This window comes from Oculina patagonica, chromosome 3 (assembly GCF_052425735.1).
Source record: "Oculina patagonica isolate OP01 chromosome 3, crgOcupat, whole genome shotgun sequence".
Lineage (NCBI taxonomy): Eukaryota > Metazoa > Cnidaria > Anthozoa > Scleractinia > Oculinidae > Oculina > Oculina patagonica.
Window position 1 is genome coordinate 22589724 of NC_135760.1, and position 26044 is coordinate 22615767.

At 37.7% G+C, this 26044-nt stretch overlaps 2 protein-coding genes across 5 annotated transcripts in view; one reads left to right on the top strand and one right to left on the bottom strand.

The window, feature by feature from the left end:
• Window positions 1-472: 472 nt before the first annotated feature.
• On the bottom strand, window positions 473-8963 carry LOC144645418 (cell cycle checkpoint protein RAD1-like). The gene is made up of 8 exons (XM_078504996.1): window positions 8753-8963; window positions 7615-7770; window positions 6878-6972; window positions 6587-6698; window positions 5598-5720; window positions 4580-4644; window positions 4313-4457; window positions 473-4051 (listed from the first exon to the last, which is right to left on the bottom strand). Exons 1-8 carry the CDS (start codon window positions 8861-8863, stop codon window positions 4001-4003), a joined length of 858 nt encoding a protein of 285 aa, XP_078361122.1. The 5' UTR covers window positions 8864-8963; the 3' UTR covers window positions 473-4000.
• Window positions 8964-9054: 91 nt separating this feature from the next.
• Window positions 9055-26044, top strand: part of LOC144645257 (calcineurin-binding protein cabin-1-like) — a 56241-nt gene continuing 39251 nt past the window's right edge. For 2 of the 4 annotated variants that reach the window (XR_013569255.1, XM_078504744.1), the window contains exons 1-26: window positions 9055-9215; window positions 9317-9397; window positions 10016-10129; window positions 11700-11870; window positions 12587-12688; window positions 13334-13412; window positions 14234-14287; window positions 14398-14464; window positions 14825-14885; window positions 15322-15428; window positions 15588-15654; window positions 16102-16156; window positions 17220-17321; window positions 17957-18051; window positions 18650-18726; window positions 19466-19534; window positions 19653-19705; window positions 21493-21580; window positions 21690-21752; window positions 22133-22210; window positions 22992-23034; window positions 23317-23411; window positions 23951-24087; window positions 24168-24238; window positions 24580-24673; window positions 25234-25286. Coding sequence is in view for 3 of the 4 variants with exons in the window: in XM_078504744.1 (XP_078360870.1) it covers window positions 9213-9215; window positions 9317-9397; window positions 10016-10129; window positions 11700-11870; window positions 12587-12688; window positions 13334-13412; window positions 14234-14287; window positions 14398-14464; window positions 14825-14885; window positions 15322-15428; window positions 15588-15654; window positions 16102-16156; window positions 17220-17321; window positions 17957-18051; window positions 18650-18726; window positions 19466-19534; window positions 19653-19705; window positions 21493-21580; window positions 21690-21752; window positions 22133-22210; window positions 22992-23034; window positions 23317-23411; window positions 23951-24087; window positions 24168-24238; window positions 24580-24673; window positions 25234-25286 (2079 nt within the window). In the remaining variant the exon portion in view is untranslated. The remainder of the gene's footprint in view (window positions 9216-9316; window positions 9398-10015; window positions 10130-11699; window positions 11871-12586; window positions 12689-13333; window positions 13413-14233; window positions 14288-14397; window positions 14465-14824; window positions 14886-15321; window positions 15429-15587; window positions 15655-16101; window positions 16157-17219; window positions 17322-17956; window positions 18052-18649; window positions 18727-19465; window positions 19535-19652; window positions 19706-21492; window positions 21581-21689; window positions 21753-22132; window positions 22211-22991; window positions 23035-23316; window positions 23412-23950; window positions 24088-24167; window positions 24239-24579; window positions 24674-25233; window positions 25287-26044) is intronic. The other 2 variants (XM_078504746.1, XM_078504745.1) reach the window with 2 other exon arrangements.

The following is a 26044-nucleotide window of genomic DNA, read 5'->3' on the forward strand; positions in this document are numbered from 1 at the left end:
AAGCTCAATCAACAGTGATATTGATGCCAAAAATCGATAGACCTTTCATACATGCATGTTCTAATTATTGTCACAATAGTTATAATAATTACTTGCAAACTTAAAAATTACTACTGAACAGTTACGAGAAACCAGAAGAAAAGTTTTAAGCTACATTTTGTGTAAGCTGTCATTTTGTAATAAAAAAATCCATTAATTTTATAAGTCCCATTTTCCAAGGACCAAAATTTAACCACTCATGGTTTACATCAAATGGAATTGTTTTTATGCGTCTTTTTCCCTTTATAGTTTTTGAGAGTGAACATTGACAATTGAAAGTATTTTGGAATAGATAGATAATTATGTTTGCTGGGAAAGAAATAGGTAATTATTGCAAATGAAATTTGTGATACTGTTTGGGAAAATATTGGGCATGGGCATGAAACAAGCATGTGTAACGTGGCTATTTAATATGAAAATAAGTAAATGGATATTATTTTATAAAGAAAGAAAAGTTTATTGAATATCACAATAATTTAAAACAGGCACAAATAGAGAACAGTTATTACCAATAATTTATTATCTTACATTTTCTATATGACATAAAATAAGTTTTATGACAAGGTTCTACTGTAGTGAAAACTGTTGCTGTGCCAGGCAAGGTTTTTAGTTCTCAAACAAAACTTCACGTGTGTGCAAAATTCATGAAAATAGAGATGTTTTCCTTTGTCACGCAAACTCATGCATAGTTTTGAATTGTTAAAATGCGTCAAACTGGAAATCATGTAAAGTTCAATCAAAGAAAGTATATTTGAATGTTAGCAAAGAATTGACACTGATTTGTTCACCATGTGTGGTAGCACTCAGCTTACACATATGAAGTGAATAAATATTTGTCTCCAATTGTCACAAGCATATCATGTTTCCTTGCGAAAAAATCATGTGATTTGTGCAGACAACAGGGTTTTTCCTGCAAAACCTTGTCATAGAATTTCACTAACATAGTTGAAGTAAGGTTTATAAAGAATGAATGTACAAACTGTATTAAGAAAGAAAATGTTTTGTTATAAAATCCTGGCAAGTGGCAATGCACCACAAATAAATTAGTTCTGAAATATGCAATAACCTTTTTAAGTGAACACAACAGTTACTTTTAAATTATGGCAGTTGTGATAGAAAATCAACTTTATATGATGCTTGAACAGAAATTACAAAACGTTCTTTGTGCGAATTGACCAATTATTTTTGTATCCACTATTCTTGACTTTGTGACCAAAGTTTGTAATTCATACAAATAATTATTGTAAACATATTTCTTGAACTCATACAGTAAAAACCCGCGTGTAAGAACCCACTTTTTTCAGAGTTTGGCAAAACAGGTTCTTGTATTATGGGGTACTTATTGGCTGCGGTCACATCTAGACTGCTAACTATAGTTAGGACGGCGTTAACTATAGTTAGCTATTTCGGGAATGTGACCGCTTCTCTGTTCGCCCTAACTATAGTTAGAAAATTTACGCCTCGCTGATCCAAAACAATACACACTAACTATAGTTATACCCAAGCAAGGTGCATGGGTTAGTCTTAAGTTTACAAACGAAAAGCCAATCAGAATGCGACAATTCTTTTCGCACGTGCGAGATGAACCTAAATATGCAAAACTAGGAGTCAAGTGAAGGAAAACAAGAAAAACAACATGCCAAGAAATTACATATCACCAATGTTAGCAAAAATAACGCTTGAATTCTTCGGTTTCTAGCATCCTTACTTCATTTTATTTTCTTCAACGCTGAAATTCCGTGCAAAAATAGAAGAAATAGATGAACAACTGGACACAAATAAACAACAAGGGCTGTCATGAACTAATTTAAATACCAAATTATTCACAACCTAATCAGAACTAACTATAGTTAACTGCATTGGTGTGACCGCAAAGACGACAGAAAGCACTAACTATAGTTAGGCATGACGTCACGTAACTTGAGACTAACTATAGTTAAACTTTAGTTACGTCGTAGATGTGACCGCAGCCATTGACAGTTTAGGCTAAGTAGGTTCTTAATCAGGTTCTTAATTTCTACAGAGTAGACATTGTTGTTGATTATCAGAAAATAGTATAAAATCTGGTCTGTTCTTCATTATAAATATTTATTAATGCACCCATGTTGCCAAAAGTCCAACAACATACTGTATATACTCCAGTAACATCACCTTTCTGGGTTTTTGGTAAAAAAATATACAAATTAAATAGTTAAACCCTACATATAAGAACCTGTAGGAATTTGTTTGGCTAAACAGGTTCTTATATTTTGGGGTATTATAAAAGCAAATTTCTGCCAGAAGGTTCTTAAATTCCTAGGTTCTTACACGCGGGTTTTTACTGTAGTGATAAAACATTTTGCTAAGAAACTTCAACAAGCAACAAGAGAAGCCAAACTGTTTAGTTACTACTACAACCATGACATATTTCATTCAACCTCGGTGACTAACCTGGCAGATTGAAGGTCAGGTGATCACAAGGTAATATTCCAAGATGGAAACCATTGTTTAAGTTTCACTGCCCTTAAATTTTAGCAGTTTCTTTTAAAATTGTATTGCTCTGAGTTGAAGAAAAACTATCAATAAATAATATTGTGAATTACATCTTCAAAGTCAAAATTTAGTCTTAATTTTGTAACAATACACTGTATTTAGTTTATACATGTTTCTGAATAAAAAAAAATGAAATAAAAAATAATGGAGAAATATATTTGGTGTCATATAAATTTCTTTTAAATGTTTTATGTATTTTTCAGCATGGAATAACAAGTTTTTAACCAGGGACAGTTTACAGTAGACCTACGGGAGTTATAATAATCTTTGACCAGGATTTAAAAAGTGGACCTTGGGGCATTTTCTCCTAGAATAGGTTTAAACAGATAAGCATCTATGTCTATTTTTTAGCATTGTGCATTCCTCAAACAACAAGGCCTAGGTGAATGATGGAAAAAAACATAACATCTTGATTACTCAATCAAGACTGTTAAGAGAAGTTCTTCAAACTTATATTGAAAGAAATGCATGGTAACCAGTGAGGAAATAGACTGTCCACAGCCTCTCGATTTTTCAACGCAAAAAATTTGCGCTGGCATCTAGTTCTCTCGCCGTTCTCACCACGCGCTCATCGATCGAAAAACACGAAAAAATAGAGTGCTGTGGACAGTCTAGTGGGGAAATTAGATATTTTAAGTCTTTTAATAACTTTTAGGCTACGTTTACACAGGACCGGACCGGAACCGTTTAGAACCGAACCAGACCAGATCGCCTTCTGTTTACATGGAACCAATCCAGGTGTTTAGTCCGGTTCCAGAATGGTCCGGTGTAAACAAAAGGCCTATCCAGTACGAAAATCGGACCGGATCTGTTCCGGACCGGTCCCATGTAAACATAGCCTTAGTGTTATACTTTGTAGTTGACAATGGTACAACTGACAGCAGCCAAAATAACAAACAAATGGGCCTATTGCAGCTTACACTCGCATGGTAGAAAATAACATCTTGGTGGAGGGCAAGCAATGTGCTCTACAAAACAAAGCGACTTTCACCAGTCATGCTTGGCTTTACTGTGTTTTGAATGGCCCATAACATGTTGCCCTCCAGCAACATGTTATTTTGTAGCATGTGACCATTTGCAGCAAAGGGCCTATTGTTGAAGTGCAAGCTTCTCAGTTCTGTATGCAGTGTAGTGCTCTCTGCTGACCCCATTATATCTGTGATGGATGTTGCTAGCAAATGTCATGGCACTCAGTGCAATGAGTGCTGTAACAAAGTAAAGAAGGGCTTTGTGTTGGCCATGTCACATTGTTGCACTTGTACACTGAAGTGTTTCTGAGAATCCTATGTTGTTTCTCACAACAAAATCTGTGAGTAAGGAAAGCTACTTGAACAGTGCATGTTTGAAAACTCTTTTTTGCAAAACTTATTTCCGATGGTTCTTTGAGATGTTGACAAATTTCTTTGCGATGAGAAATTTTTTAGCTCATTTAACCAAGATCCTCCTCATCATCATCCTCGACTTCTTCGTCTGGAGCACACTGGAGGGATACAAAGAAAGTAAAGTAGTAAAAAATGTTTCAAGATAGTCTATGAATGCGAATAGGCTTTAGTTAGCCACCACATGCTTAAGTTAGTTTTTACAGGCCTGTAGGGAGGGGTGTGACAGTGCATCTGTACCACCCACCCCCTCCTCTAAGCTGTTAAATGTGTTCTTGCACTTGTAAACATTGAGAGAGATCAGAAAAGAGAATTCAACTTGTCTTAACACTGAAACGTGAAATGTACAATAAGAAACTAACCAAGTATTCCACAAAGCAGACCTGCCCGTCTTCATTGATAATCATGTATTGCAGTGAGAGAAATCCTCTACCATCCATCCTGATGGAAATTTTGCTTGAAAAATGCAGAGCCTTGGTAGATGGTTTCAGTAGGCTGATCCTATATCTAAGTACAGAGAAATTCAATTAGCAGCAGAACATGACCTTTCAAACCTTTATTAAGAATGCAAATTCCTTTCTCGATGTTTTGAATACCTGTACCTATGTTGAGCTTTGTTTCTAACATACCTGTTTGTTTGTGTTTGTTGACACTCAAATGACTCCACCATGTCTGAGTCCTTTGGGAAATCTGACTGCAACATTAAAAGCAAATGAGTGCTGGTTTTGCAATTGATACTTACAGATACACAAAATAACAACTTAATCATGTAGTGATGTAATGCATATGAAATGATTCATATATGAACTGTGGATGTATATGAAAGTGATAAATGATAAATGATCATCGCAGTGAATTTCCAATTTAAGCAATTGGAATAAAGAAGCCTGAAAAAAAAAATTTCAGGGCTTTCAAGCTTATTCCAATTGCTTAAATTGGAAATTCACTGCGATGATCATTTATCACTTTCATATACATCCGCAGTTCATATATGAATCATTTCATATACATTACATCATTGACCCACTCTTTTCATGTTTTATTCCTCAGTAGCATCAAGACTCGTATCCCAATTCCCTCTTACTATACCACTAAAGTTGTTAGTGTATAATATTAAGACTGACTCTGGTAACACACAAACTATGACAACAACATAACCACACAACAGGGCCGGCCTCTGCTTTGGGGTCCTTCTCAGGACACTGGGTGTCACACAACACTGAGGGCCTGCAGCCAAAGAGGAGGTAGCCTGCGCGCAGGCTCTCTATTTGGGGGCAACGTGAATATTGAACTCTTCGAGCGCCGAACCCTGCTCGCAGGCTAAAGAGGAGGTGATCTATTGTTCAGTCCAAAACTTCCATTATTTAAGCCCCCTTGTTATAGTCCTTGTTATAGCTTGTGCCCAATTCAGCTTGAATTTCTGTAATCATATTATCCTTTGCATTTATTTCTCCCGTTTCCCACCATGTTGGAAAACCTGGTTCCTGCTCTCTCTTCTCCCACCTCCTGTATGCTGCCTGCCCCTTTTTCTCTCAGGTTATCGCCCCTCTGTCCTCCACCACTGCATAGTGAGCTGTAGACAAAATACTCCTCCAGCTCATCTAATACAGATTTCTCAACCTTGTGGTCACCATTATAAATACTTACATGGGTGCTGCCAGCATGGCCAAAGGTTGACAGTCTAAAGTATGGGTTGTCTGGTGACATCAGGATTTGAAGCACTTCACTTGTCATGTCCAGTTCACTGAAAGCCTCCTTCAAACACTCTGACTGCAGAATTATATGCAAAGTAGCAATTTGGTTAACAGTTACTTCAAATGGACATCAGATTAAACCATTTTTACATTTTTTGAATTGTAACGTAACGTTGTCAAGGAGCTGTGGAGTCATGAGGTGCTTTGCTGCATGAATCTACTGGCCAGTTTGACAACGCTTTGATAAACTAATAAATAAGCGGTACATACCTTCCCTCAGATCTAGTCATGCAAAAAGTAAAAAGCAAGTATTAAAACTTTGTTAACCTGCTTCCCGAGGAAAGCAGGGTCTGCTTTAGTGAAGACCAGTTAAGGGCCTTGATGACATACATACATATATGGGGTTTAAAGTGAAACAAACTAGTTTCATCCCCAGCGGGGGGGGGGGGGGGGGACTCCCTATAACGGCCTATAAGGGGAGGCTTCGCCCGAAAGGGGTACCTATTTCAGGCTTCAGGTATATAATAGGGTAGGGATTTCAGAAGTTTAGGTATACGAAAGGTTATGAAAATCTGACATTTAGGTTTTTAAAAGGGCCTTTAATTAAAATATTTCAAACAGATGAAATTTATGGCTGTATTATTTTAATTTATTAAGTGCTACATGAAAATGACAAGAAAATGTCGTGTTCGACGTCTTTGCCATGTCTTTCAGATAAATGAAAGGGGTACCTTTTTCAGTAAAAGGTATACAAAAGGGGTACAATTTTTGTCAAAATGTTATATAAAAGGGTAAGGGGTTAGAGCTCAGGGTGGAGCCTCCCCGTATAAAACTTTTTTAAGTACCCCCCACCCCCCGGATTTTATCTGTCTGTAAGCCAGTAAATGGGCAAAAAATAAATAACAGCCATTTCTTGTAAGAAATCATTCTCTTTTTCCTTACTTTCATGATAATCTTGTTGAGAACCTCTGCACTGCTGAAATCAAAATCCAGAGTTTCATCAGGCTCTTGAGTCTGAATGCTACAATCTGTTAGAACACCTCCTTCCTCTAGCCTGAAAATAAACCATGGTGCAGCAATTCAACACTGATTGAACAAGTGTTGGCTTGAGATGTTCGCTAATTCGATTATTGAGCCAAAACTAAAAGACTTAGTGTCGGCTCGAGATGTTCGCTAATTCGATTATTGAGCCAAAACTAAAAGAATACAGCAAGCTGGGTAGTTGATATTTACATGAGAATAAGTGGAGAGCCATATCCTGCGTAACACATCTTCAGAGCAGTGCAAGTACCAGTATCTTTAGAGGAACCAAAAATATTGAGGCATTCCTGGAAAAGATTAAAGGATAAAAATTAATAATTTATTGTCACTTATGAGAATGAATAAATAAAAAGGTCGGGACACACTAGGAGACAAGTCGCTGTGGCAAGTTGCTCCGTGTGTACTGCTTCAAAACAAGTCGCTGCAACAAGGCATTTGTTTGGTGCACAAACACTGCAAACAGTGAATTTGAAAGAGTGGGAATGTGAACTACTTTTACAATTCAATATGGCAAAAATACATGACGCTCTCACATTGGTTAATTTATTTTTTTCGCAGTGATTTGTTGCAGATGTGTGCACACGTTGCAACAACGCTACCATTGCTCATTTTGTCACTGCGATGTGTTGCACCAATTCAAACCAGTTTGAATTGGTGCGACACATCGCAGCGACAAAATTCTGTTTGGTTTGTCACAAGAATGCACCATGTCACATGAGGCAACATGTCGCAGCAATATGTCGCGGCGACGTGTCTCCTATATTTCATGTTTTCTCATTTAAAAAATGCAATGCCAATCAGATCAAAAGGGTAAAATACAGTACTGTAATTTGTAGACATACGTAAAACACCAGTTGCTGTGCATGACTTACAGTATTTACATTTTGTGTCCTGTTCTATACATTTACTGTAAACTCAAAAATTATTACCAGAAGGACATTTAGGTTTATCCTGAAGGTAGCACTCTCCTCTTTGAAGATATATTCCTGGAAGATTCCACTCTGCACAAATGCATTGGCTTGAACACACTTAGAATCCTCAACTGTGACCTTGAGACCATTGCTACTCACAAAACAAGTGGCTGACTAACAATGAAAAATATTTTTAAATAATTGACAATTTGTAGGGGGTACATTACCAGTGTAAAAAAGGAAACCTGACAGAATTTATGGAGGTAACCTAATTTAATGCCTAACCCTGGGGGATGGGGAGGGGTTGGAAATATAGATTTAGTATGCCAGGTATGTAAAAAGGATACTACTGGTATTTTCTGTTGAAGATATTTATGAAAGGGCTATAATTGGATATTAAAGTGCAAGAGTTTGAACCTCAGCAAAGCCTCTGTTGGTTGCAGCTCCCAACATTGTTCACAATACTTGCCAGGACCAAGTTCTCAACCAAAATTCATTTCTAATGCAATTCTATCTACCAAAGCTGTGAATTAATAATTGCCCTAGGGAAATGAGATTTGGGTTACTGGGACAAATAACCAATAGAACTGGAACTGGGATTTACAAAATCGGGGGGGGAGAGCAATAGGCTGGGAAATGGGATTTTGGGTGTTTACCATTTACAAAAACTTTCTGGAAATTCCGAGTGGGATGTAAATGGAACACGTCTTTTCAGTTTGTTCCACTGAAAAATTCCCGAAATAAATGAACAACCTGAAAAGGTAGTCCCGTTTCCGAAATTCCAAAAGTTCTTGTAAATGGTAAACACCCTTTATTCCCCCCCCCCCTTCCCCCGCACCCATTAAGGACCCTCTTATTCCCCCTCTTCAGGACCCTCCAAAGACGATCGATATCCCAGTTCTCCTTACATTATTAGCATATAGTAAAGCAGGCCGATGACGAGAATAAAGATAAAGATCATCTTGGGATCAAGCCTCAAAATTTTTAAGGAGAATTTGTATTTCGATCATCACATCCGTACGTATTTCTTTTGCTTGACTCAGTTGAATGTCTCTCAGAAATCAAGAAACAGTTTTAAATAGATCACGTCCCCGCTTCTTGAAAGAACCAATGATCTACTGTTCACTTTGCAGCTAAAATGATCCATAAAGCTTACCTCTTTGAAATGTACAGCTTTCAGGATGTTGAGAAGATTCCTCGCATTGTCCAACTTGGCTACGAGAATGTAACGACTGTCATCACTGCTTTGTTGTGTGAGCTTAGACATCTCATTCAACACCTTGTATTACTTTGACTTTGTAAAACACTAAAAGCGGACTTTGCATTCAGAATTTTCCACAACAAGATCTTTGAAAACCCCGCGAACATCCGCCATTTTGTTTCGAAGTGTGCGCAGAGTCTGGAACTAGTGCTTTGTAACCACGCTAGAAGAGCTTAGGAGCCTTTACCGCCAAGGAGGCAAAATGGCGGATTTATTTTCACGTTTTCTCGCACAGTTTTAGGCTCAAAATGACCCTATTTTTGAAGTGTAGGAAGTTTTGAAGGCCCTCGTATCATTAATAGTGCTAATGTTTATAAAGAAATGGTATCTGAATGACACTGCGAAGTAATTTACTATGGTATGTTGGAGTTGTTTGTGAGTGTTGTCCTCGTTCGAGAAATTGCAACTCCGTCAATTTCAACAGAGAGTTCTTACAATTTCTTGATAATACTTTTTAAGATTCGTCTGTGTGCGCTGAATGATGATTCAAGTGAGGAAAGTGACCATGAACCCACTCAGGAGAGTGTCAATCAAGCCAAGGTTGGAAAATTAATTTTAATGTTTTGGCAGCTGTACTGACAAAGAACTTTACAGTCTTTACACTTTGTGGAAAGTTTGTACAATATTTATTTAGCTAGAGATTTTTTTATAAGTAATACTTATACACATATGCTTAAAATAGGAACTTTCCTATTAGACATACCGTAACATTCCAGTAATAATTAGACAGCTCACATTTCTTGGTTTCTATTAACTTTTGATAATTGACTCGGGTCTTCGCCCCTCGCCTCATAACTAGGGTTGTTACTTTTGGAACTTTACAGCACATATATACAGTCAGAGATGCTACACAGTGCTCTCTAAAGCTACATTGTCGGTATAGAACTTTTAAGTTAAATTTCGACTTCTATCTTGTAGGAAATGAATTTAAGCACACAGTTTACTAAGAGCTAGCTTCTAGGGGTCTGCCCCTGAAGATAGCCACTAGTATGTGCTAAAATAATTATAGAAAACTTAGTATGCTTGAGCAAGCTCAAGTGGCCCTGTTCCAGCTCTTGCTCAAACTAACATAAAAAGAGAAGGAAGGATTGCTTGCAGTCCATATAAAACTGTGGCCAATGAAATTGCATCTCATCAAAGGTACATTAATTGTTTTAGGAATCAGAGGCTTTGGAGCTGTACAACAAAGGCCTGGCCTTGCAGCAGAAAGGAGATTATATAGCATCTGAGGAAGCCTACAATCAGTTGTTAAATTCTGCCTTGGTCAAAGAGGTCAGCATCAATGATACATAAACTTAAGTTTGACCTAAAATATAATTATAATTGAATATATTTATTAAAAGTTGATGATGTGGATGAGCAGAATGGAAATACTAAACTATAAAACTGATTGTATTAGATAATGTATTTATAAATTAATTTTTATGATCTTTCAAAGGCAAAAATGCTTGGAAAGATTGTTCATAATAAATTGTAAAACACTGGTAAAGGGGTTTTGCTGTGATAATTTATTGATTGTAGTAAACGCAATCAATAAATAAACACAAATTTTGTGTTAAGGGATGGACCATTTAATTTTTTTTGGGTGGGGGGGGGGGGGGAGGGGGGCAGTTTTTTGCAGTAAGAATTTTTTTTTCAGCATTGGAATTTGCAAAAATTTTCTTTACCAACATATCCCTCTGCAGATTTTTTTTGCACCATCCATGTTTAGCAGGTGGTGATTGCTTGAATTTTTTTCCCCCTTGCTTACTTGTGCACAATTTTTCTCTCCAACTTTTCTTGTGCAAGAATTTTTTTTTTCATAATTGCCCAACCCCTGCCCCGCCCCCTTTCCCCTTAAAAAATTAAATGGTCTGTCCCTAAGTGTAGGTGTTAATGTTTCCTTTAGGGTGCGTTTCTTTGGGAAAATCCAAAATTGGATCATTGATCTCAGATCACACGGATACTTTGCTCCCAAAGAAACGAAGAATCCGAAAACGGATTTTTTGCCATGACAACCCCGTAAACACATTTCGCACAGAACATAAAATATCAGCACAAATTTATTTTTCGTCGAATGTATCCTAACTAAAACAATTTAAGCATACAAAATCTTTTACAAAAACCACACGTCGAAGTAGGTTTTCTTTAGCGTTAAGCACAATGTGGCGAGAAAGCATCTGAGAGCGAAGAATGATTGCGAAATGATCAGTGCAAATTTCACTCGTGACAATTTCAAAAGGATACAACTTCCGTAGGCACACAGTGGCTGTTCTAGAAAACCTGTATCCCGTTTAAAATGATACTACATACCTATCTGAAGCTACCGTTTCCTTTTATCGTGAAATATTTTTGTAGTTTGATCGAAATAACCGCCTAAAACTTTCCGTATGGCCGGTGTTTACAAAGAGCGAACCTGTATTTTCACAGCAAAGACCGCTGGGCCAAGGTACTTTTTTTTCGAATCCTTTCCCAAAGAAACGCACGGATCATGAATCCTAAAAATCCGGATTCAGATATGATCTGATGTATCCACTCGAAGTGTGGATTCTTCAGATCATTGATCCAAGATTAATCCATTTTCGGATATAGGTAAAGAAACGCAAAATCCGTTTTTGGATCAACAATCCGGATTTGGATTTTTCCCAAAGAAACGCACCCTTAGTTAGTAATTCCCAAGTGAACTTTTTTTTGTCAAGAGCAGAAAAGATGTTCAGCATGAATGAATACATTGGGACATTCCATTTTTTATCCGAACTGTGGAAGGCATATTTCAGTAGGGTCTAAACGGAACCTGTCGAATTCGTGCCTTCCACTGGGGGGGTGCGGATAAAAAATGGAATGTCCCATTTGTCATCAATAGGCTTCTCCACCAGAGGAAGATGCAGGCTTGGTTGAACCTGGTCATGTGTTAAAATATTCAGCTTACAAAAACCTGGCCTCACTGGCAGAGAAGAGGGAACAGTGGGAAAACCTGGCCTCACTGGCAGAGAAAAAAGAACAGTGGGAGAAATCAATAGATGCATATCTTCAGGTGAGAATCTTTCATCTTAATGTTTATGCTCTTGCCAGCATTCAAATCAGTTGTGTTGCAAAACTAAGGGAGAACTGGACTACTACAGTCTGAAAGTGCATCTTGATGAATCAGTAGAATGTTTCATAATTCAAATATTGGGGGCTCCTTATGCATATATACCGGTAAGGGAAGCCTCAAGCCAAGTGGCCCATACTACCGGAGCTTATCCCGGTTTCTGTAGCATCAAGCGGCTAGGAATATTTCTACTCCCCTCTGAATGGGATGCTAGTCCATCGCAGGGTACCCCCCCCCCCCCCAGCATTATGTCGCCGGTACCCAACACAGTGACCCGACCAGGCCGCGTACCCAGCTCGCTTGATCCGGAGTCCAGCACACTAACTATTAGGCCACGGGGCCTCCCATCAGTAGAATGTTTCATGATTCAAATCTTGGGGGTTTCTTATGCATACAGGGGTAGGTTTAAAAAACACCAAATAAGTAAAAAAAAATGGCTTGCTAATCTGGAAATCAATGGAGTCAACTTTGCTAATAATGTGCCAGACCATCCTCAAAAAAGCGAAGTCAATATTCCCTCCTCAGTCAATGTTATTCATCAGTAAATTTTTGAGATGAGACTATGACACAGATGAAGAAATGTTATAGAGCCCTCTTCACATCCACTTCGTACTTTACTGGTATAACACTTTTTATTGATGGATCTTTTTTCTTTACAGGCTGTTGCACTTGATGATTCTGATGTGACTGTGTGGTATCATCTTGGAGTAGTAGCTCTGAAGACTTTTGATCTTTGCCTGGCTCGACACTCATTTGAAGAGGTCTGTAGTGTCCATACAACAATAACAAGTGCACTGTCCCACAGGAAAAGATATTGTGTAAAGATAAATTAGCTGTTCCACATTGCTTGGAGAGTGGGGCTGGTGAAGTACCAGTTCAATGTTGGAGCAGGGCTGGTGCAGTGTTAGTGCAGAATTGAAGCAGTGTTGGTACAGTGATGGTACACTTTGAGCAGCGTTGTTGTAGGGTTACTACAGTATTGGAGCTGGGTTGGAGCAGTATTGGTGTAGGGTTATTGCAGTGTTTGAGCCAAGTTAGCCCTGTATTAGAGCAGAGTTACTGCAGTGTTGTTGCAGCACTGGTGCAGTGCTGGAGCAGGGTTGGTGTAGTGCAGAGAAGGGTTGAGGCTGGGTTGCTGCAGGGTTACCATAGTGATATAGCAGGTTTAATGATGAAGTTTTAGTGCAGTGTTAACCAGCATAATCATTTGCAGTGTGGCTCTCAACAGCATATCTGACAATTTTAATCTCTTACCCGACTTAAACATTTTACAACTACAAGACTGGTGTACGTGTATCTCTTAGGCTATATCCATTGTCCCCAGTCAGTAGGTTATTCTGTGTTCACGCAATCCTGATAATATAATTTTTTAAATGATTTTTGTCATGTTTTCCACGCACTTTTAGGGCTTGAAGTGCAATGCAAAACACTGGCCTTGTTTAGACTTGCTTTGCACTGTGTTATATGCTGTTGGGGATTACTATAGTAAGTATTGTAGACAATACAAGACCTTGTAACTCATTAGCCCTGACACATTACTCCTGCAGGTTTTAAAAGATGGAGGTTCTAAGACCTCTTTGAATTTTCTTCTATCTATTTTGTCATTAAAATATTATTTTCCCTATATTAAGTGTGGTAAATAAAATAAAATAAAAAATTACAATGCTACTTCCTTTGGATGGAATGCTATTCCATTGTATATTACCTTCAGCAAGTTGTTAGGATTGACCAACAACTTTTTAAGTATTATTCCTGCTCCTGAGTGGAGAGAGGCACTAAGTGAAGTGCCTTGCCCAAGATGTCAGTATGACAGTAATTTACTCTGCTGGCCACCCCTCATTCTTAAATCCAACAAATCATTCACCAACATGCCTTTGCTATATTCAACATCTTACTAGAGGTTTCTTGTGATCATTTTGTCTATACACGTACCTAAACAGTAATATTGTTTATCATCATATGCCTGCATTGGATACAAAGGGCTACAGCTACGTAGCCCTTTGCATGTATTGTGTGCCTATAATATGAGTATGATTTGACGCCTGCAATATGTACAGAAGGCTGTAGCAACAAAGCTCTCTGCACAAATTGCAGGCCTATAATACCAGCTTGATAGGCCTGCAATGTGTGCAAAGGGCTGCAGCTACATGGCTCTCTGCACACATTGCATGCCTACAATGCTAGTATGATAGACCTTCAATGTGTCTTTTGTACAAAGGGCTACTGCTGCAGATCTCTGCATGCATTGCATGTCTTTGATACTGCTTATTATTTTTAACATTGATTATAATTTGTTGTAATTACAGCCTGTCTTGTAATGATTTCAAAGGCCTTGGAGAGGGATGAGGAATATCTTAAAGGTAATTTATACATTTAATTCAAACATGTAAATTTTGCAATAATTACAAAAGGCTGGTGTAATCGAATTTTTGTTTTGAAAACAGCTTGATTTGTAACTTTTTCTTGTCAGGCATAGCTTTAAGGAATCAAATCTTTTCTGAGGAACCTGCACTCAGGAGAGATTCACAACACTTAAGGTAAGTACACCATCTTTTGATAAAACGCCTCTTGTGCAGGGGCCTTTTTGTGATAAAGTCAAATTGAAAATGGTACCACCACATTCGGAACATACATACATACATAAACTTTATTTAAGTGTCAATGTTGTGTTTGTATGGCAAATTTTCATAGGACCCTCTCATCTTTCTTAAATCTGCTTGCTTTGTTTTTGTTTGTTTGTTTGTTCTCAAACAGTAACCTGTAACCTCCATTGAACTTTTGCAGGCATTTTACAGTCAGATGTATTGCAAAACATCAGATATAATTCAAGCCACTGATTTAAAACCTTGGCTTGTATGGTCAAGTTAGATGTTTAATTGTCATATTGATTTTTGCAGAAACCTATTTGACATGTGCTATTCACTGGATGATGAAGAGAGAGAAAATGAAGGGAAAAAGGTACATTTAAAAAGGGTAACAAATGGTCCTTTAAAACATGTATACAGGTCCTTTTAGTAGAATTTTTGTCAAATTTCATGGGTGTCGGGGGAGTGTCGCTATCTCAAACTTCTCTACCACACTATGGCAGAGTCTATCTTTCTTTGCAAGGCAATTTCTAGCTCTTGTGCAGAAAAGATATTAGTCTTGCTGTCTCGCTGTCTCAAATTTATCATTCGCCAACCCTCCTTTATATTTGCACTTGTATGGTAGGACAGGGCATTCTCAACAGGCGGGTGGATTTTATTTAATTAATATTATTTGTTTATCCGTTCATTTGTCGTGCACATGTGCCATTTAATCCTTTAGAATTTAGTATAACTTTATGTGATTTGAAGCGAATGGTTGCTTTTCAAAATTGTTTCATTGGTATTTTGTGTGCAATTCTGTTATTCAGTTTGTGAAAGAAGCTCTTCATCTCAGGGAGGAAAGGTTAAAACTTGTTGAAGCAGACAGAGCACCCCCTCCCCCCTATAAACCTGTCAAGGCTCTAACGTCACACACGTAAGAATTTTTTATTTTGTTATACCCATAAAATAACAGTTTGCTTACAAAATGTAAATGTACATGTAGAATGAAGTGGTATGGAGTAAAGTAGAGTGACTTTAAAAAGAAAAAAGTCAACAATAAATTAACTCACACCCCCATCTTTTTATATTCAAGGTGGGCAAGTCTTGGTGAATGTTTCATTGCTCTCTATGATCACCTCACATCATCAGAAAATCCTCAGGTAAAAGTGTCTTGCGACGATAAGTTAATTGTATCAGTACTGGTAGTAACATTTAATGCTGTCAAACAACTTTAACACAGACACCAAAGGGGCAGACTTGAGTGTCAGTGTTATGGAGGTCTTCATATTTAAGAGGCAGAGGTTATATCACTTGTGGTTTGTTTGGGGCCAACTGAACTGTCTGTAATATTGAGTCATCTGTATTATGGCAGTGTCCATAAGGAAAGGTTGGACTGTTTTTATAAGCTGATTGACTAACAAGACAGTAATTAAGTCAGTAAGATTTGGATTGGTTATACAATTCAGTTGAGGATGGAAGTGGACCTGGAAAAAAATCAGTCTTACTTATCATGTCAGTAGGTTTTCAAATACCTGATAACTACAGTGGGACTAAATTTTCATCATTCAACATCCTTATGGCTATTATGTTGTTCTGCATTCTTACAGCCACTTGGCCGAAGAGTTGATCTGGATGGATACTACAAAGCTATTGTTGCACCAGGTATTTCCTTTCTTCTAGTGTTCTCCCTAGGTATTTAGACCAGGCGGGCCGCCTAGCTTAATTCACAGGAAATTCATTGCCGCCTGGCATAAAATTGAAGATATAACACAACGTTACCTTACTGTTTAAGATCTGGAACTGGGAATTCCTATCCATAAGCAAAGATGATATCAATTTTTTTATCATAATAAAAGTGATTTACCCTTGCATTAATATGTTCCCACTTCGAACCTGTGAGTGTGATGCATTTGTTTCCTTGAACAGCAGCTACCTTTATCAAATTGCTACAGGAACACAACAGTACTTCAAGATGTCGTACATGTAATACTAAACGAAATTCTCGTGTTTGTGGAAAGAATGGTGAAGTCAGCCACCTCGGGTTGCTCAGAACAGAAACTAAAAGCTTTTCAAGGCAAAATTAGTTAATTTTTTACTCTGGAAAAAAGACAGAAAATTGATAGTAACGTGGGGGAACAAGTTCTGCAAATCAGATTTTGACATTTGAAGACCACAGCCCAAATACCGCCTGGCTTTCCCAAAATCCTAGGGATAACACTGCATAGGGCTTTTCCATTTGTAAAATGTAGGCAGTTTGAGGTTTTTTTATTGTGGAAAGTTCAGATATTGCCATGCTGCGACTTAAAGGCCCACCTTTAACCATTATGCTTTGCGACCGTTTGTTTTTGTTTTAAAAAGCTTCCTCTTGTCTCAAAACGCTCCAAACTGGAGAATTTCTAATACAAATCGATGGCAAAACAGTCAAATCACTTAACTAAAATGCGTGTTACCTACTTAGCTCAAAACAAAAAGATGGAAGAAGATTGAAGCAACTAAACTCGCTCCACGTAAAATGTGGCAGGGTACAATTTTCATATACATGTATGAAAATTGTTCCTTGGCGCACAATGCATCTGAGTTGCCTGTTTCATGTTTGAAGATGCCTTTATTTCTCTGTTCCTGATGCACAACCTTTCATATGGAAATGAATATTTCCATATGAAAGGTGGCATCCATTAGGCTTTCTTTTTGACTGTTTATTTATTAATTTTATTTCTGTTTTCAGACATTTCTATGTCCTATAGAGCTTCTGTCGTTAAAGTGCCAGATTATTCAAGCTCAAGTTTTTCTACTGAAGGCTTTTCAGTGTACAAGAATGTGCAAACAGGTTATTGAACATATTGAATGATTTTCTTTTATATTTGCTTAGCAGTGAAAGCATGTTTAAACATTTCAGAAAATGCACATATGAGTCAAGTCTACAATTAACAAAATAAAGTTATGTGTTAGACATAAGCACAGTGTGGTTTGGAAAAAGATGAAGCAATTTTACATTGACAAGTGCATCCATTTGCTGTTAACAGCTGTTACGTTCATTTTGAAGTTATCTAAGTAGGTACTTCTTACACACTCACTCATCCTCTTCGTTCCTATTAGTGGAGCATAAGACTACATCTAAGTACTTTTAATCACCTGCAATTGGGTGCTTCATTATCTACCAAGGTGAAAAGAGATAAACCATCAAATGAAAACATTAAAAGCAATATAAATTTAAACTATCTAATGCAGGGGCAGATTATGATGGGGGCGGAGGCTGCCCCCCCCCCCCCCCCGTTTTTTCTTTCGAAGCCTTAACTTTTGATCACTTATGAACTCCAGAGAAAACCAAATTATCTAGATTCAATCTGTAGGTGTTAGAGGTTTGTTGAGTGTCATGGATTTGATAACAGGATGGTAAAAAAAAAACCGAGTGATCCAAACTAACCATTTCCTCTTTGCCTGATGTTTTTGTTTGCTGTTTAGGTGACAGTGATGAAAAAAGTAAAAGAGGACCAAAAAGAAAGAAACCACCTCCAAGTACTATTGATGATTTTCTTCCCAAGAGAAGATCAGCAAGGGTATGACACAAACTTTGGACATTATATTCTAGTCAGAGATATAGTACTTCCTTAGAGTATCTGTAAGCATGGTGTTTTGGTCAGTGCCAAAGGTATCAGAACCATAACGAATAACAAATGTTTTTCTGAATTCTTGTTGATCAAAGTATGATGTTCTACATCTCTTTCCAGTAGCCCATTGCTACATTATTTTTAAAATGTGTTACTTCAAGTAAGACAATTTATTGTCATGTGCCAAAATAAAAACTGCAGCATAGATACCTTTCCAATACAATCCCTTGTAAACCCATACTCAGGTGAATTTGTCAAGCTGGCTACTCCATGTTTATCCTTATTTGAGCTTTGAAATGGTGGAAATTTATGTTGTAGTTTAAAATGAATTTCAGGTCAAATTGATTTCAAACTAGTTTGACATGTCTTTCTCTTTGTAAGAGATTTGTTACCATAATCCTTGAACAAAGGAAGATACAAATCAATTAAAGTAGTTTAAAATCATTTTGACCTGAAATTTTAAACTACAGCATATACCAACCAACCTCGAACTTTTGGCTTCGAGGAATTGACATTGTTAATTCTTAACTTTTTAAATATTCAATAGGTGAGAACAAACAAAAAGAAAGAGGAGGAAATAAACTACAAGGAATTGGTTCAGTCATTCATTCCCTCTCTTTTCAGGTTTGTTTCCTTTTGTTTGTACATGTCCTGAGGCAGCCATCCAACCACAAATTCACAAGCCAACTGTTCAGGGGAAAATTCTTTCCCTTCAAGTTTAAGGTCGAAAGTTACTGTGGCACACTTTTCAACTCTCATTTGCGTTTGGCTTGTGGTTGTTTCATGTTTGAGTTCGTGGTTGAAACACTCTTGGCCATTATGAAAGGTGCTAACACTGGAAGGTAAAGCCTGCTGTCGAGCCACGTGGCTCATCAGGCCAGAGCTTATCCCAGTTTCTGTAGCATTAAGCAGCTAGGAGCATTTCTACTCCCCCCTCCTGGATGGAATGCTAGTCCATTGCAGGGTTACCCCCCAGCAGTAAATTCACCTGTTCCCATTTATACACCTGGGTGGAGAGAGGCACTATGAGAGTAAGGTGTCTTCCCTTAGAACACAACGAAGTGCCCCAGCCAAGTCTCGAACCCTGATTGCTCGATCCAGAGTATGGAGCACTAATCATTAGGCCACCATGCCTCCCACGCTAACACTCGGAAGATTACATTAATTCCATTTCATCATCTTTTTTTGTCCTGTGGCTACAGTCATCAATCAACATGAATATTGCAGTGTTCAAATTTAAACTACCACTGTCCATCCAGTTAAATCTTGATAAACAGGTTTACACTCATGTCTCATCATTAGGTGCCCTCTCTAACTGATGATAATATTTAATTATGTTATTGCTGTAATTATCTTTTGTTAGACCCAGTGTGAGTGTAGATGATGACAGTAGTCAGGACAGTCTTGGAGATGGATCACAGTTCAGTCAAAGGTAAACCTGTTCAACTTGATGTATTTGTTTCATTAAATAACTCCTATTTTCCACTTGTTACATATCTTCTATGCCATATTAAGAAGTACATTGAGAGAGAATTTGTTTCACATTGCAGAAGTAGCCAGTCACAAACTTTGGAAGGAAAACCTGGTGAAGGCTTCTTCACTGGTAAGCTAAGCTGTAAATTGATTTATCTTCAATTGACTAACTGTACTGGTTAAATTGCAAACCTGACAACACAACAGGGGTGCTGTCATAAACTTTAAAAAACTCTCAAAAACTTTTCTGTGTTTCCATCAGGCTAGGTAACACATACTATTTTTTCGACTTTTTTTGCTTGTTTACAAGCGAAAGTAGGAGAATAGCAGTTATGTGGGCAAAATTTGGAACATTCTTGTTAACTCTCAAGGGACTTTTTTAATTTCTCAAGGGACTGTTTTAATTTCTCAAGGGATTACTTTCCGCTGTGGGTGATCACTTGCGATCTCGTGGAAAAAATGTGACTTGTCACATTTACAAACGTTATATAACAATTCTAAAAGTGACATGTCAGCTTTCTTATCTCAACGCACGTGTGTCTGAAAGGCGATCTATAAAAAGCGTCTCACAAACAATGGATTGCGTAACTAACGCTAAAACAGGAATAAATAATCACTAGCACTTACATCGTTTAAAAATTACAAACGTCAAAAATAAACCATACCAAAAAACTCGCTATTTTCAAAGATATTATTGAAGTTAAAACAAATGCAAGAGATGGGGGCTTCTTTTAGCTTAGGAGCGGTTAAAAATTAGGCCAAATTTGGTCGCTACAAGCGCCATTCTATTTCGTCATCAGCCTAGGTTGTTAGGGACGTGACCTCGCGTTGACAGCAATGTTGCATGAATTGGCTTCACAACATGCGATCGTGTCTATGCAGTTCGAGTGGAATTTCAGTCAAAGACAGAAAAATTCTTTCGTATTTCATCTTCAAATATAATTCGAAAGCATTCACTGTATATATGGCTTTTGTTTAATCCTTCTTAAGCCCACGAAGAAGCTGTCTTGATATCCGACCCTCGCAGAGCCCAGAAACGCAGCTTGAGTGTATCGATTTGTTTACGCCGCAATTATATGCGCAATGTCCGGCCCTATCCCCCACCAGGGGGCAAGGAACTAAGAGAGATATGCGCAATGTTTTCTCCGACAGTTGTCGGAAATATCCGTATTTTTTTCGTGCTTTTTCGTGGAGCAATCGTAACGATACGGCCTTGAACACATTGAACAGCGGTCTACCTACCTACCTACCCTCGAAGAACAATGCTCAGGATAAACCTTCGACTCTTACTTCATGCAAAAAAGTCGGTATCTCGAAGAGACTTTGATCTGTTGTTACATATTGAGTGCTGAAAACAGAGAATATTATTGAAAGTGATCCTCATACAGATGAACAATAGTGTCTGCTGGTCTGAAGGAAACATCTGATTTTGCCTCTGTTCTTTCCTGTATTGTTTTCAGGCTACTTACAATTGCTTTATCTGCAAACACAACGTTTCAGTACTGTTTTCCCAAGAATACCAAATTCAGTCAAATCTGAAATTGAAAGTATGTAATGGGGAACAGGAGCGTGGGAACCTGGGAATAAAGGAGCGGGAGGCAGGAGAAAAGAAGTTAGAAGCAGGATTTTTAAGGTGGCGGGAACTTGGAGAAAACGAGTACTGTAAATATTCGTAACATTTCATTATATTTCGCAATAGATATGGGACAAAAAGAAGGAAACCACTACAGAAAGGAACGGGAAAATGGACAATAGTATACATTAAGATCTAGTGTGTCTTACAAATGCAGCAGTTACTTTGCTGTATTATTTGCTTCTCCAATCAATGCTATCGAGTTCACTATCATTGAAGTTGGCACTAAAGATTTGAAGATGACTTGTCTAGCTTCATTCACACTAACTGTGCTATTGACCCAGGTGCAGACAGAAACACTTACGATGAAATCACTGGTGAGGCAGAAACACTGGACATCCTTACCTTTGTCAAAGAACAGATGGAAAATGGGTGAGTTCAGTTGTATTTTTGTGTATAGCTTTTGTGGCTTTAGGGCAACTGTAAGTTGCTCCTTGGATACCAGGGTACTGACCCACTTATTCATGACCTTCTTGAACAGGGGAATCATTGACTTGATGAACCAGTATGGGATAAGTCTTGCAGCTCAAACCAACAAGAAGTGGTAAGTTACATTCAATTTGACAGTTTTTGTCATAATTCTTTGTTATTCCTCTGGTTTAGTTTGTACATAGTTAGTAACCTCTACTAACTATGGTTTGTAGAATTGTATACCTTATTGTTATTTATTTTCGCGGGAACTTAATTTCGCGAAAATGGAACGGGAATATTTCGCGAGACTTAATTTTCGCAATTTGGCCAAAAATACGTAATTAGCATAAAAAATACAATAGAAATCGTTTAAAATTAATTTTCGCGGGTCTTTAATTTCGCGATTTTTTGGAAAATCGCGAAAATTAAGTCCCGCGAAAATAAGTAACAATAAGGTAGATGTTGGTTTCTATACTCGCCTTTTCTGAGCCAGTCTTTATTCATTCCTTTTAGGCCTCCAACCTTAGCAGATGTCTTCCTTAAAGTCTACCAGAGAATGAGAAAGCATGTTATTCTTCCATCTGAATTTTGGTGAGCCAACACCATGCAATTAAAATGCCTATTGATGAACCGATGTGCCACTAAAAGGCATTGTACTCTTTTTCTTTTGGGTCCTTTTGTGGTTTTTAATCTCAGAACTGTTAAAACACTTCATTTTGAATTTCCATCGCATCTCATAATTGGAAATAAAATGTTTTACATGGTCATTACTACAATCCTGGACGAAACTGTTGAGACACTTAATATCTTTTATCTGACAAATTTAAGGTTATAATATAAAGGGTATGCTACCTTGCTTCCCCCTCTTACTACCTCTCTAATTATGCTTTAGGAATAGAAGCAACCTTCTAAAACAACACTGAACACTGGGCTGAACTTGCGTTTGTCTTTACCAGCTTTGTCTTGGATTTAAGTGACAAAGGATGTTATTACTTATAGTGACAATACTACAATAGATTTAACTATGCTAGTTAACCTGTCCGTATACTCCATTTTCCATCTTTTTTTCCATTACTTAGTTTTGTTTTTGTGTGTTTGTGTGTTGTATAGTTTGCTATGTAAATGTTAAGTGTACCTGACCTTTTTATAAATTATTGTAATAAAACCAAGTATGGCTGCCCAATCTTGTTAGCCAATCGTGGTTATTCTGGGCAGCCATGCACTTTACTTTATTTCTTTTATTGTTGTATTGTTAATTTAATTGAATGTAAAGGGTGCAAATAAAGTTGTTGTTGTTGTTGTTGTTGTTGTGAATGTGTTTGGTTTTGTTGATCTTAGTGGACTAAACAACCCTTTTCTCCTTGTGATGTAGCAGTGATGATGAAGATGCGTTGTACAGGACAAGAATGGCAAAGGTATTATTGCATTATTACTTGTTCGATTTTAACCTCCTATTAACAAAACACTGTGGCACTCTCCAGTGTTCTTTGCTCGCGCGCGCGATTTCTTGCTCTCCCTGACTGACTAGAACGCCAAGCTACGCTGGCTAGTGTTCTGATTAAAGCGTTAATTTGTTAAATATTGTTCAGTTGGACCAGTTTACTGTGAAATCTGCTCGCAGTGCTGAATCCAGACGAGCGAGTCTGAACCAAAATCAACATTTTTGTCTTTCAACACATACTTTGTTTCTTCGTCAGCTTGTACTAGTAGCCAGTGAGCTGACTCTGGACAAACTACTGACAGCCAAGTCCAAATCCTCATCAAGCCTATCTCCTGCCAGCTCACCACGAGGGTTAGTTTGTTTTCCTTTCCTTGTAACCTCTTCCCTTCATCTGCAACTTTAAAGCATTCTTTTAAGGTTGCATTTCATTTTAATAGCAGTTAAATGTGGTAGATTTGCCTTAAAGGGACTGTGTCACGGCTGAGTTAGGGTTTTTTTTTAAGTTTTGCCAAATACTTGTTATGAAACTTAATGTTTTCAAAGAAATTACTTCTATGGATCTAAGTGACAAAAACATAGCTTCATTGCAACCAAATGTGTCTCCCGGGCGCATAATTTAAAGTTTCAAGCAAACAAGATTAACTTTGAAATTTGTTCAGCCCAACAATATTTGAAAAACCCATATCGCAATCCGTTTCAATCTTCGTCAATTTTGCCCATCCGTACCTTCTTTTGTATTTGCTATGTTATTGAAATGTTCCTTCACTGTTTTAAGAGGTTTTTTTATTTTTCAACGAATTTGATGGTCATTTTTCCATGCCTAAATTTAGCTTAAATCCGTGACACAGTCACTTTAAATTAAAACGTGCCATTTTTGTTGTTGTTTATAGTGGTGGATCAGTTGTGTCGCCCTTGAGAGGCAGTGGCTTTTCCAGTCAGTATCTGGCCACAGATGTCGAGTATCTTCATCGTATAAGCTGTGATCAAACTATTCATGGAGACTACACTCTAGAAATGGCAATAAGAGGTACTTTACTACTCTCAGTCCTGTCTGTAACATGTAATATTGGAAACACGAAATTGATGCTTGTATGTTGTTATCTGTAGTGAACTGGATGAGAGCAAGGTACCTGATGTTACAAGGTCAAATGGATTATGCCATGATGTACTTAGATAGGGTAAGTCACATTGCAGCATTACCCATTAGCAGAGGTCAAATACCGGATCAAATTGAATTTTGGAAGTGTTGGTTTAGAAGAGAGAGAGAGAAAAAAAAGGTGTAGACTAGAACACTCGCAACAAGGCGAACACCATATTTAAATGGTCGAGTGACAATTACAAGGGCGTAGCCAGCTTTTTGAAGAGCTGTAGGCCTGGTCAATCGGCCCGTAAGAACTGCTTTTCGAGGAAGTTGGGGCGGAGGAGGTCCGCCGAGGAAGTATTTTAGGATGAAGACTCTCCGAGAATCACTTTGAACAATCTCGTAAGAATTGATTTGTTGTTGTTGTTGTTTCCTCAGAGTTCAAAGCTTTTGACCCTGAAGGTGAATTCAATTGAAGGACCAACCACTGTGAAGCTGATGAACTGTAAAGTCGACAACCTTATTACACTTGGTATGCAAAGGCTTACAGACACTTTATGTATGGTGCGATTAACTGAAGTCTTGAGTGTTCAGTTGTCCTCACTTTAATCCATTTCCAACCTTGCCATCGTTAGTCAACCTTACTTCTTAATGGATACCTATCATTTAGAGCAGTTTTTTAATTGAGTGTCGACACAGACAATCCAGTGAACCAATCAAAACTCGAAGCAAATACATGTAGCCAGCACGAAGCGCGGGAAAACGTGCGCGAGCGAGTCACGATTGGTTTTGGTTTTAGTTCTGATTGGCTGAGAAAGTGGCGCGAGATTTTTAAGCCAATCACTAAGCGTAGCAATGCAAAACCAAAGCAAACGCAATTAACTTTCAACACTCAAGTGAAAACCGCTCTATCGAGTTCTGTTCTACAAAGTTGAACCTTCAACACTAAGGGCGCTTTCCATTAGACAGAACTGGCCGAAAGTGCCCTTAGTTTGCTATATTTTTATGAGCGTCGATGGCATTATTTCTTAGCTTGAGAAAAAGACGACGGTCTGTTTACTCAAGCTAATGGTCCCTTTGATGTGTTTACAGATCAAGTCCAGAAGAAGCTTGAATCACTGCAAAGGTGTCAGTCATTAGAAGAGGTACGTTCACAAACAGTTACCTGGATCCAGTTGTTGTGATGAAACGTTAAATAAACATTTCTCTCAGGTTTGGTTTTCCTGGATTATTGTCCAGCAGTTGTTGGTTTTTTTCATTTGTTCATATAGTCCCCGTCAGGAAAATTGTTTATTCAGCCTGTGTTGACCAATCATAAAACTTTTCGTTAGTAATCTATCGATAATACAATTGATCTTTTCACACTTAAATTGTTTTATGATGCCATGCGTACAGTATAACCGGAAACGGGTTTCTGGTATAACTCAAGAGTAACCAAACACTATATTTTTTTGGCTTATTGTACTTTGCGAAACGAAACGGAACGAAACGAAACGAAGTGAAAAATCTGTACTTTGCGAAGTGAAAAATCTGTACTTTGCGAAGTAAAAAATCTGTACTTTGCGAAGTGAAAAATCTGTACTTTGCGAAATGAAAAATCTGTACTTTGCGAAGTGAAAAATCTGTACTTTGCGAAGTGAAAAATCTGTACTTTGCGAAATGAAAATTTGTACTTTGCGAAGTGAGAAATCTGTACTTTGCGAAGTGAAAAATCTGTACTTTGCGAAGTAAAAAATCTGTACTTTGCGAAATGAAAAATCTGTACTTTGCGAAATGAAAATTTGTACTTTGCGAAGTGAGAAATCTGTACTTTGCGAAGTGAGAAATCTGTACTTTGCGAAATGAAAAATCTGTACTTCATGTTGTTGAATCCCGATCTCGAGTTCCCTTACCAATATGAGCT

What these genes read in the sequence shown, in the direction of transcription:
- LOC144645418 (XM_078504996.1), bottom strand. Translation starts at nt 8,863, where the DNA reads ATGTCTAAGCTCACACAACAAAGCAGTGATGACAGTCGTTACATTCTC. An exon ending in TAAACCTAAATGTCCTTCTG is followed by an intron (nt 6,973 to 7,614) that starts GTAATAATTTTT and finishes AATCTTTTCCAG; the next exon opens with GAATGCCTCAATATTTTTGG. An exon ending in CAACAAACACAAACAAACAG is followed by an intron (nt 4,458 to 4,579) that starts GTATGTTAGAAA and finishes CTCTGTACTTAG; the next exon opens with ATATAGGATCAGCCTACTGA.